Raw genomic sequence first — 12,258 nt, 5'->3', positions numbered from 1 at the left:
GTCTACACCCAACCCCCTTCTCATAGTAAGGCTGACAATCATAGCTGATGAGGTTAACAATGAACACACTTTTCACTGAAGTCTGTGCCGTGCGGCGTTTGGGATACACTTCTGCTGAGAACGGTCTGTTCCTTACCTGCAGTGAGGACGGATTTCAGCTTTTAGAAGTGCAGTTGGGCCTGTGATTCACCTGTAACTGCTTGAGTGTGTTTGTCTGCCAGCTGCAACCCGCAGATGTCTTTTCACCCTGAGACTCTGACTGTAGCAAAGGGGAACCTTGAGGTCTGCTAGACCTGCATGGGTTTGGTGGCTTGCCAGGGCTCAGCCCGTGATGGTGTCATGGTTGGGGGTTGGGATGGAAAGGCACAAAGGGTGGAGATGAGGGGAAGCTGCACAGGTGTATTTGATCTTTTGTGTGTGTGTGTGTGTGTGTGTGTGTGTGTGTGTTAGGCCTTTGTCTTAGTCAGGGTTTTACTGCTGTTTACAGACACCATGACCAAGGCAACTCTTATAAAGGTCAATGTTTAATTGGGGCTGGCTTCCAGGTTCAGAGGTTCAGTCCATTATCATCAAGGTGGAAACATGGCAGCATCCAGGCAGTCATGGTGCAGGAGGAGCTGAGAGTTCTACATCTTCATCTGAAGGCTGCTAGCAGAATACTGGCTTCCATGCAGCCAGGATGAGGGTCTTAAAGCCCACGCCCACAAAGCCGCACCCACTCTGACAAAGCCACACCTCCCAACAGTGCCACTCTCTGGGCCAAGCAAGTACAAACCATGACAGCCTTGTGCACACTAAGTATGCACTTCCTGAGCCACGCCCATCCCCTTATATGTTCTGTGCCCCTCTGCCCTTTTCCTACCTTTTCACTTGGGACCTCGTTGGTAGAAGTGTTTCTGAGAAATCTCGGGCATGTCTTACTCTCTAAAACAAATCAAAAGCTACAAAGACATTCCTTCCTTCCTTCCTTCCTTCCTTCCTTCCTTCCTTCCTTCCTTCTTTTCTTCCTTCCATTCTTTCTTTCTCCTTCTGGACCATCTTCTACCCATCTACTCACCCTTCTTGCCTGGTCAATCATTCACCCTTCTGCCTATCCCTTACCGGCCCCTTTGTAGCTAGCTTGTGTAAGCCTCTATTCCATGCTTGATATTCACTGTTTCCATGAGGCCCTCAGGATGGCACCAAGGAGTAGACCTGAGGGTCCAGGGTTCATGTCCCTGTTCGGGCGCCAAAAATGTTGGGGCCTAGGCAGCCCCACATTAGGCGCCAAAAAATGTCACGGCCCGAGCAAAATGTTGAGGCCCAGGCTGCCCCAAGTTTGGTGGCCACTGTATCACGGCCCAAGCTGCTGCCCCAGTCCGAGGGTCAGGGTTCAGCAAGAGAGAGTGATAATGGAGACCAGACAGAATGTGATTCAATCCCGTTTATTCTTCAGTCTCTCTTCCTAGTCCAAGTCCCAAGTCTAGCTGTTTTCTCTAAAGAGTCTCCCTAAAGAGTATATGATCCTCTAAGTGTCTGATTCTCTCCCATCTGCCTCTGCCTTTTATATGTCTCACTTCTAAGCCATGCCTCTAAATTACACCTTTAATCATACCCTTAGGTCTTGTCTCTAAATCTGATCTCTAGGTCACACTCTTAAGTTACACACCTTTAATCTCACGCACCTTTAATCTCACACACCTTTAATCTCACACACCTTTAATCTCACGCACCTTTAATCTCAAGGTATCTAAACCAAGATTATCAGAGTGTTCTCAGTTGTTGTAGGCTATTGTAATCCAAGTCTCATGTCAGGGTATATGGCTCAAGATGGCTGCAAAGCTGATAGCCGCTTTCTGCTAAAAGTCGGCCCCCAACACCTTCCTACAATACCTCAGCTCCAGAAGACAATCCTGCAGCCCAGAGTGGACATGTAACCCAGCCAGGGGCTACAGTAACTAAGAGAAAGATTCAAAATTCCGTCCCAAATGTGTCCACTAAGTCATGCCCTCCTTGTCTTGGGATGCTGACAAGCTTCAACCTTATCTCAAGGACAATGAAAGCAGGTCAGACATCGCACAGCCAGAAGTCCATAGAAAGATCTAAAAATTCCATCCAATTGCCACGCAGAAGACATCAGAGAGATGTAAAGCGTGTTTAGGGGAGCCTGGGCTGCAGGCTGAGCAAGGCAGAGAACTTTCAGGGTTCACCTAGCCAATGAGCCTTCAAAAGAACTCTCTTCTCCCCGGGGGCTTAACTTGACCTTTCCTCAACCTCCACCCCGCTCACGTCACCTCCACAGAGAGACCCTTCCCACCATAGGCACCTGTTGTGTCTCCCTCCAGCCACAAGCATGATGGTGGGTGGACTTTTTTCTTCTCTTCCCTTGGCCATCTCTTTGACTCTCCATGTCTAAACTCTGACAGCAGAGCCTGGTACCATGCTAGGCACTCTGTAGTGCTTTACCAAGTATTTTAAATTTTTATTTCTGTTATTTTAGCTTGTTTGTATGGGTGTGCAGGGGTGTGTGTTCACACCTTTACTACCAAGTGCTGGAAGTAAAGGTGTGCGCTACTGTGCCTGGCTCTTGGTCCTTTTTTTTTTTGTTGTTGTTGTTGTTGTTTTTTGTTTTTTTGAGACAGTATTTCTCTCTGTAGCCCTGGCTGTTCTGGAACTCACAAAGATCTACCTGTCTCTGCTTCCCGAGTGCTGGGACTAAAGGCATGTGTCATCACTATCTGGCTAATCATTTTATTTTTTAATTATTATTTTCTGAGCCAGGTACCATGGCGCATGCTTTTAATCTCAGCACTTGGGAGGCAGAGGCAGACAGATCTCTGAGAGTTTGAGGCCAGCCTGGTCTACAGAGTGAGTTCCAGGACAGCCAAGGCTACACAGAGAAACCCTGTCTAGAAAAAAAAAAAGAAAAAAAAAAACTAACCAAGGAAACAAAACAACAATCACTTATTTTGTATTTTTTCAGATTTATTTATTTATTTATTTATTTATTTATTTATTTAATGTATGCGAGTACACTGTAGATGTCTTCAGACACACCACAAGAGGACATCAGATTTCATTCCAGATGGTTGTGAGCCACCATGTGGTTGCTGGGAATTGAACTCAGGACCTCTGCAAGAGCCATCAAATACTTTTGACAACTGAGCCATCTCTCCAGACCTATTTTTTATTTTTGTGTGAAGTGTAAATGTCTGTAAGTATATGCCACACCCGTGAGGTTCTGGTTGAGGCCAGAAGAGATTGTCAGATCTCTTAGAACCAGAGTCATAAGCCATTGTGAGCCACTAGAGAGGCCGGGCCTTGAACTTGGATCCTCTAGGGCAAGAGGTGCTCATAACTACCGAGCCATCTCTCCAGCCACGCCTTGGTTTTTGAGTCGGGGTCTCTCACACGGGAGAGCACGGGTTCAGCTCTGCTGTCTGGCAGCTGAGCTCTGGGGATCTAAGTGTCTCTGCCTTCCACGCTGGGGTTACAGGAACACCATCGCCAGCTTCACGCAGCTTCTTACCTGTCCTGGGAATCGAACTCAGGTCCTCGTGTCTGCGCATCGAGAGCTTCATCCGCTTTCCTAGCCCCTCATCAGCTATTTCTCATATGGATCCCATGTCCCGGCAAACTCACTTCCTCCCCAAGACAGTATGGCCGATATGGCCGATATGGCCGACAGGGAGCCCGCGTCTCTTTCCTTACCTTCTGGTGTCTCTCTCTGTCTCCCATCCAGCTGCAGCTGTTAAATCCAAGAAGCATGGCAAGAAGAGGAAGGGCGAGAGTTTCGAGAGCTATGAGGTGGCGCATCTGCGGCTGCTGAAGCTGGCGGAGAATGGGGACCTGAACCAGCTCACCGAGGATTTCCTGGCCAAGGAGGAGAAGAATTTTGCTCGCTTCACTTATGTCACCGAGCTCAACAATGACATGGAGACCATGCACAAGAAGACCCAGCGGATCCAGGTACGTGGCCTGCGAGGCCGGGGCCTGCCTATCCCAAATAACCTTCCCCAGGGTGGTCCCCTGATATCTCCCATCTGCTCTGCAGACAAAGGCCACGTGCGAATTCAATGACCACCATGGCAGGTGCCATCAATTCTGGACTATGAACTAGGAAGGCATTTTTAAAAGTAGTTTTATTTATGTATACGGATGTTTTGCCTGCATGTGTGTCTGTGTACCACCTGCATGCAGTACCCACACAGGCCAGAAGAGGGCATCAGATTCCCCCTGTAATTGGAATTACAGATTGTGTGAGCTGCCCTGTGGATCCTGGGAATCAAACCGGGGTCTCCTGCAAAAGCAGCCAGTGCTCTTAACCTCTAAGCTGTCACCCCAGTTCCTTCCCCTTGTCCTCTGGGACAAAATCTGTCAATGGGGGTTTGAGCTCAGCAATTGAATTATGCCATATAAGCTGTGAGCCCCCAGGGACCCTCCTCTCTCCACTAGGGAGACATACTGAGGTTACATCATGGCCAGATTTTTTTTTTTTAACATGGGTTCTGAGAATCAAACTAACAGCTTCTGGCTGATAGAGACAGACGGAGTCCAAACCACTTAATGTCGCATGCCAGTCCATTCAGAGCCTGGCTGACAGCTGTCTTTGTGGCTCAGAGCCAGTACGGACACCCAGCATACCAGCTGTTGCCTGGCTGTGCGACGCCCCTCCTCCAAGGATTCCCTCTGACTGTGCCCGGCCCCGCCTCCCCGGTGACGTCACGGCCCTGTTTGTTCTTGTGTGGGATGTGGAGGACAGAGTACATCCCCGGGGTTTTCCCTTAACTCGCCTGCCACTTTCCAGTAGTTCTGTTATATCCATGTCTCGCCACAGGAGAGCTGAGGTCACTGATGTGCAGTACCACAGCTGACTCTGTATGGGTTGTTGGGATTCGAACTCAGGGCCTCACACTTGGACAGCAAGCCCCTCACCCACAGAGCCGGCCCCCAGCCGCTCAGGAGACAAGTCTCCCTGTTGCACCAGGCTTCAGCTTTTTCTTGGGGCCCATTGTCTCAATGGTCTGTGAGCCACGGGGAGGGACTTAACGATTCTCTGGACTGGCCTGGCTCCTGCCAGGACAGTTATTCTACAGACGCCAATGCCTTCGTCCTTCGCTGCATGTTTTTTTGAGACTAGGCCTTGCTCAGTAGCTCAGGCTGGTCTGGAACTCGCAGTAATCCTTCTGCCTCAGCTTGGTGGTTGCTGAGATTTCACTCATGAATCACTAGAAAACTTCTCTGCTCAAACTAAGATTCAGGTTTTTAAGTTTTTTTTTAGTTTTTTTTTTTCCCTATGATACACCCAGTTTCCCCCCTACCTCGGGATGGGGGTCACAGGCCCATCTACTCTGGTCTGTTAAGATTTATAACTGTCAACATATAAAAATGAAAGTGTTCTGGGCTGGAGAGACGGCTCAGTGGTTAAGAGCACTGACTGCTCTTCCAGAGGTCCTGAGTTCAATTCCCAGCACCCACATGGTGGCTCACAACCGTCTGTAATGGGATCAGATGCCTTCTTCTGGTGTGTCTGAAGAGAGTAATGGTGAACTTATATACATAAAATAAATAAACCATTAAAAAAAAGAAAGTGTTCTACACAAACCCCAAAACTTTTGTTTCTCTGGGGGACATCAAATCTAACATAAGGTGACGATTTGTGTAGGCCACAGTGGACCTTGAGTGCATTGCTACTGCCCCCTGGTGGTTGTCTGTGGTATGGCAGGAATGATTTCGTGGTCCAGGCTGCTCCAGGAGGGAGCACATCCCTAGTCCCTGTGGGATGTGGTTGCAGATGGATATGAGGAACCCTGCGTGACCTATGACTGGACTGGAAATGTCCACACTTGACCCTTGAGGGCTTGGCATAAGGTGGACTTGCCCTCTGTTGGCCTCAGTTTCCCTATCTGTTTGTTTGTTTGTTTTTTGTTTTTTCGAGACAGGGTTTCTCTGTGTAGCCCTGGCTGTCCTGGAACTCACTCTGTAGACCAGGCTGGCCTCGAACTCAGAAATCCACCTGCCTCTGCCTCCCAAGTGCTGGGATTAAAGGTGTGTGCCACCACCGCCCAGCCAGTTTCCCCATCTGTACTGTGATACTGAGACCAGCACAGGAGCCTCCAGACTCCTGGTTTTGTCTGCTTTAGAACACTGTAATTTAGAGCTTGGAATCCAAGTGTCTGTTGGGGGAAATTCTGCGCCCCAAAATGCAGATGTCCCGGCCTTACCCCACGCCTGCGGCTCTGCAGACAGGCTGGTAACCAGCAGTTAGCCATTTGTATGTGTGCTACCTTCCCCCACCCCTTGAACTCACTATCAGTGGCTGACCTGTCACCTCTCAGCAAGGTTGTCCCCTCCAGCTATCTGTGCTGGAGTCGTCCATTATTTCCACCTGAAATGACACTGGAAGGATGGGAGGGACTATGTGAAAGGAACAGAGAACTGGCCAGAATGGCTGGGTCTCTGGCCCTGCTTCAGACCTAGAACTTGGGGTGAGCCTGGTCATCTGAGGGTGTGACTTAGATTCTTGGGAGAGTTTGAGGGACCCTGGGCTGAACTGCTGGGTCCAGTGAAGTAGCTGCTAGTTATCCATGTAAATTCCTTCCACTGTATTACGAGAGAAACCCCAGCTACCCACTATCTAGAGCCACGTTGCAAGTCCTCAGTGCCCACGTGTGGTCGTGACGTGGTGTGTCATGGTTAGTGCATGTAGTGTTAGCATTCTGTCGAAGCTCCAACCCAGAGTCGCCTGGCAACAGCCAGGTCGGCCTGGCCCATTATAAAAGGTGCAGCTTGCCCCCTCCTCTCTCTCTTGTTCCTCTCTTGCCTTCTTGTCCCCTCTGTCCCCTCGCCCTTTCTCCAATTCCTCCCCCCCCCCCACATGCTCATGGCCGGCCTCTATTTCTCTACTCTCTCTCTCTCTCTCTGCCTTTCTGTCACTTCTACCCTCTTAACCCTTCTCCTCATACGCTGAATAAACTCTATTCTGTACCATACCATCGTGTGGCTGGTCCCTCAGGGGGAAGGGATGCCTCAGCATGGACCCGCTGAAACATGCCCTTCCCCCATACCTTGCCACACCCCCATAGAACGTATCTCCCTTCTCTCTATCTTTTTATAAACACATCATATGGTTCTGTAACTTGGATCTAGAAACTCTGCAGGACGTTGTTGCGGGCTGCTCTAGCCCACGTTCGGGGGGGCCAAAATGTCGCAGACCACTCTGTCAATGTTGGAACCCGCACTGCCAAAAGCCTTGGGGGCTAAGTTGTTAGAGCCCGCACTGCCCCAAGCTGCTCCGGTCTGCGGGTCGGGGTTCAGCAAGAGAGAGAGTGAGGATGGACAGAGGAATGGAGACCAGACAGAGTGTGATTCAATCCCGTTTATTCTCCAGTGTCTCTTCTTCTCTCCAAGTCCCTAGTTCCTAGTCCCTAGTGCCTCCAAGTTCCAAGTGCTAAGTGCCTAATGCCTACTACTTAGTTCTTACGAGTTCTCTAGTCCAAGTGTCTTCTACCTAATGCCTAATAACTAACTCCAAGCTGTACTGGACTCTTCTGTCTGCCTCTCACCTTTTATATGTCTCACTTCTAAACCACGCCCTTAAGTCACACCCTTAAGTCATGCCCTTAGGTCTTGTCTCTAAATCTGATCTCTAAGTCACACCCTTAAGTCACACACCTTTAAGTCTCACACACCCAAGGGAAGATCCTGGGTATCTAAAGCAAGATGTTATCAGAGTGTGCTCAGCTGTTGTAGGCTGTTGTAATCAAGTCTCTTCTCAGGGTATATGGCTCAAGATGGCTGCAAACTTGATAGCGCCTTCTGTCAGCTCCCCACAGGATGTGGACGATCGACTTCTCTTTCTAAGTGGTTCTAAACCTGTGTGGGTCATGACCCTGTTGGAGGTTGAAGACCCATAGGTCTTTCATAGGTGTTGCCCAAGACCATTGGAAAACACAGATATTTACACTATGCTTCATAACAGCGAAGTTGTAGTTATGAAGTAGCAACGAAATAATTTTATGTTGGGGGGGGTCACCACAGTATGAGGGGTTTTAAAGGGTCGCAGCGTCAGGAAGGTTGAGAGCCACCGTTCTAGATAGTTCTAGATGATTCTCAGAGGATGAAGAACAAAACGGCTAAGGGGGAGGCGGGGTCAGGTGCTGCTCCTTGATGGGTCACCGGACATGGCCGTAGGGTTAGATACAGTGGATGAGGGTAGCTTCCATCTTTTCATCACTGGTTCCCTTCTGTCTGAGCAGGATGACATCATCAACCTGCGGTCACAGCAGCAGATCTCCCACGAGGGCACCCGGAACATCCTGAAACAGATGGAGGTGAGCTTCGGGGGTGAGGGGGTGGGGGAGGGGAAGGGACGGGGAGCCTCCTGGACCTGTCCGTCATCTATCAGGTGACCTGTCCTGACACCACCACAGAACCCTTGTCTCTAAGTTCTGCTTATTGTAAAGATGAGCAGAGTCCAAACCCAAACCTGGGGCTGCAATTCCATCTTGCAGTGTCTCTGCCTCAGTTTCTCCTTTTGTCTCCCCCTTGGCCCAGCTCCACTGTTCGTCATCAGTAATAACGACCACAAGCCAACTGCCTATCTTTCCTTTCTCCTCTCCTCTCCCTTTCTGTCTATGCTGAGAATCAAACCCAGGGCCCCCAATATGCTCCTTCTGCATACCACCACTGAGCCACACGCCACACCCTGCATGCAGCTGCTTCCTGGGCTAGGCTCTAGTCAGTAGACACCAGGCTATGTCTGCTCCTCTGGCCCTGTCTCCCTTCACCACCCTTGGGAGAAGGTGTCATACTCCCCATTTTTTTCAGGTGAGCAAACAGGCTGGCAGAGGTAAAAAAATAAAACCAGCTCGGTCAACCCTAGGGAGCCCAGTTACGATTTTTTTTTTTTTTTTTTTTTTTTTTTTTTTTTTTTTTTTTGACACAAGGTCTCTCTTTGCAGCCCTAGTGTCTAGACTTCATTATGTAGCCCAGGCTGGCCTCAAACTCACAGCAATCCTCCCTCCTTTGGCTCCTCAGTATCGGGTTTGAAGACTTCTTCCTGCCCAACCCCCCTCACAGACACCCTGGGAGCCTGAGCAAGCTAGAAGCTTCTTTTTGTTAAATAAGCTGAAAAATTGTCTGCACTTCCAGGATTGGGCGAGGGGGTGGCTTTGTGATGTCATCTACCACCCAGGCTCTCAAGGATGCCTGGTGGTATCCCGGATCCTGCCGTCATATATACACTTCCGGCAGGAAGATGGTAGGGGAGCATGGAGAAGGCCACACTGGCTGAGGCAGGAAGCCCCAGCTGCTTTTCGGGACACTAGGATAATGACTGTTTATGGGGCTTGTAGGTGGTCACATTGTCACCCCAGGGCAAACAGCATCAGGACGACGAACAATGCTGGGCAGGATTTGAATCCCACACGACTGGCTGTGTGTGGAGCACACGTCTCTGATCCCCATACTTAGGAGGCTGAGGCAGTTGGATCTGGAGTTCAAGGGTAGCCTGGGCTACTTCTGTTCAGACTCATAGCTTCTTCCCCTTAGCTCTTCTATTTGTTCCTTGGGGCTCATTTCCGTCCTGCATCCTGACCAGGCTGGTGGTGCCATTCTAGGCTCTACCACGGAGGGACAGCAAAGCTTGGTTAGGCCCAGGAAGAGCCGAGGGAGCTCAGGGCCAAGAGGGGCTGGGAAGCCTTTGGGATACAGGCTAACCTCCGCAGGTGGTCCCTAGTCTAGACCCACAGGCTCTACTGGGGGATACCTAGAATTCCAGACTCTTCCTTGGGGTTGGGACCAGCAGTGTTCATCAGGGTCTTCTCTGCCTGGCTTTGTATTTACTATTTCCTGTCTTCACAGGGTGGGGGTGGTGGTAGCTAGCGCAGCATTGTGCGTGTGCGCATGCGCCAAGTGCGCCTTCGTGTCCCTCCAAAATGCAAATACCCCAAGGTGGAGAATCCATCCAAGGAGCTATGGGCTCTCAGATGTTTCCCACCCTGTTGAAGGATGTCTCCACCTGCCTGCTCAGAACCTTCTCCACCCCTGGCCCTTCACCGTCTCCTCTCTCCCCAGTCCTGGTTCGGCACTCAGAGGGATCACTTATTTTTGAGAACAGGGTCTCATGTATCCCAGGCTGGTCCCAAGCTCACTACGTAGACAAGGATGACCCTGGACTCCTGCCCCTCCCCCGGAGTGCAAGATTTACAGGCGTGCACACCACACCTGGTTTGTACGGGTACACACCACCCAAGGAACCAACCACATCCTTAGCTGTCTGTTTTTTTCTTAAATTTTGTTTGATGCCGACGACAGAAGCTCATTCCTTTGGTGGCATACCCTCTGGGGTTGACAAACCTGTCTGAAGTTCCCCAGTCACCTGCACCGAGAGTCCCTCAGCCTCAGGCTGGGCCTGGTGTCTATCTGTCCCCCAGGAGAAACTGAGGAAGACCACCGAGGACGCGGACGTTTTTGAGAGCAAATACAAGGAGATGAATAAGACCCTGGAGTATCTCAAGAACTCGGTGGAGAAGCTGTTTAAGAAGATAAACTGCGATGCCACCGAGATCCTGGGCAAGCTGGGCGAGACTGGGAAGATCACGGACATCAACCTTCAGCAATACTTTGGTGAGCCGAGCATGGGCCTGCCCACCTCTTAGGAGCTCTTTCCTGCATGTTATGTGACCAGGTACAAGAACGCGCTTTTTTAGTTGGTAGTGAGCACGGCCGTGGTGTGGCCTGCCTGGGTTTGAATTCTGATTCTTCACGTATTAGCTGTGTGACTTTGGCCACATTCCTGACCCTCTCTGTGCTCAGGTTCTTTCATCTCTGAAATGAGAGTAAAATTCAGGAGCTATGCCACTGGGTTATTGGGAGCATTAATCATGGGATAGTTGGTGGTGGTCTCAGTTAACCAGGAGAGGGATTTGGTGAATTCCCTTAAGGAGAAAAACTAAAGCTAGAAGAGAGATTCCTTACAGACACTCACAACCACTATAACACATACATGTTCATACACACATGCTTACACAGATGTACACACACACACATGCACACACACAGGCACCCCCCCCACAAACACTACACACAACATGTGCACACACATTCAAACACCAATAAACACTATATATACATGCTCACATATGCATGCATACACATGCAAACACACATACACACGTGTATGCACACAGTTTGTTCACACACACACACACACACACACACACACACTTCATATCTGAGCCTGATGGTTTTTTTTCCCTCCAAGATTAGGAAGAAGGCAAAGATGGCCCCCGTTGAGCGTGTGTATTATTGTAGTTATAGCACACCTTGCCAAAGCAATAAGGCAAGAAAAAGGAATAAAAACCTTGATTGAAAGGAAGGAAATGAAGTGTTCAGAGTGGGGCCGGGTGTGTCACAAATGCTTGTTAAATTGCCTTCTGCATTTCCAGGTTTAGCTTCCAGTTCAGGGTGTAGAGGGAGCGTGGACACCCAGACCATGGCAGCTTGGCATGAATGGTACCAGCTGTTCTTATGGGTGTGTGTGTGTGTGTTTTAATCCACAGGGGTTGGAGACATGCTCAGTGGTTAACAGTGTGTACTGCTCTTGCAGAGACCCGAGTTTGAATCCCAGCACCCATCTCAGGCATCCCAGGCAGAAGGAATGGTAGAAACGAGGGCGGGAAGGTCAGGCTACTGCTGACCTTTGAGGTCTAGTGGAACATTGGTTCTTAGCCTTCTCATTGTCAATATCTAGGGAACCCTTTTTGGACCATGCTTTCCTAGAAACTGTCACTCATGGTGCTTTGAATGCCTCAGACCTACTGTGCGCTCCCGGGAGGAGCTCTGACAGTATGCATTAAAGAGAGAGATTTTGGTACCTCATGATGTCAGAATTTCCCACAGCCAGTTGCCAGGAGGAGCCAGCACCCTGCATAAACTCCCATCCCTTCCTCTTTTATATAACAGGGGCTGACCCTGGCTAGAGGCCGTGACCTTGACCCCCTGACCCTGTTTTCTTCCAGCTATCATAGAAAAGAAGACAAATGACCTGCTGCTTCTGGAGTCCTTCCGGCGCCTGCAGGAGTTGGAGGGGACTGATGCTGATGTCCCACAGCCCTTTGTCAACCCCTTCTGGGGTGGCTCTGCCCTCCTCAAGCCCCCAGAGCCTTCAAGGGTTGTGCCACCTGTGTTTGGGGCAGACTCCTTCAGTGACAAACTTGAAGAGGGTGAGTTCTTGCCCACTGCCACCCAGGCAGGCCACTGGATAGAGTCCCTTAA

The 12,258-nt window shown here is 50.0% G+C and overlaps 1 protein-coding gene across 2 annotated transcripts in view; it reads left to right on the top strand.

Annotated features, from left to right (window-relative positions):
• Positions 1-12,258, top strand: part of Ccdc63 (coiled-coil domain containing 63) — a 28,756-nt gene that overhangs the window by 13,239 nt on the left and 3,259 nt on the right. For both annotated transcript variants that reach the window (XM_076922751.1, XM_076922750.1), the window contains 4 exons: positions 3,722-3,948; positions 8,238-8,312; positions 10,416-10,608; positions 12,003-12,206. In XM_076922751.1, the coding sequence (XP_076778866.1) occupies positions 3,722-3,948; positions 8,238-8,312; positions 10,416-10,608; positions 12,003-12,206 (699 nt within the window). The remainder of the gene's footprint in view (positions 1-3,721; positions 3,949-8,237; positions 8,313-10,415; positions 10,609-12,002; positions 12,207-12,258) is intronic.

The sequence above is a fragment of the Arvicanthis niloticus genome, chromosome 24, assembly GCF_011762505.2.
Source record: "Arvicanthis niloticus isolate mArvNil1 chromosome 24, mArvNil1.pat.X, whole genome shotgun sequence".
NCBI classification, from domain to species: Eukaryota; Metazoa; Chordata; class Mammalia; order Rodentia; family Muridae; genus Arvicanthis; species Arvicanthis niloticus.
This window is presented reverse-complemented; position numbering and strand designations above follow the sequence as displayed.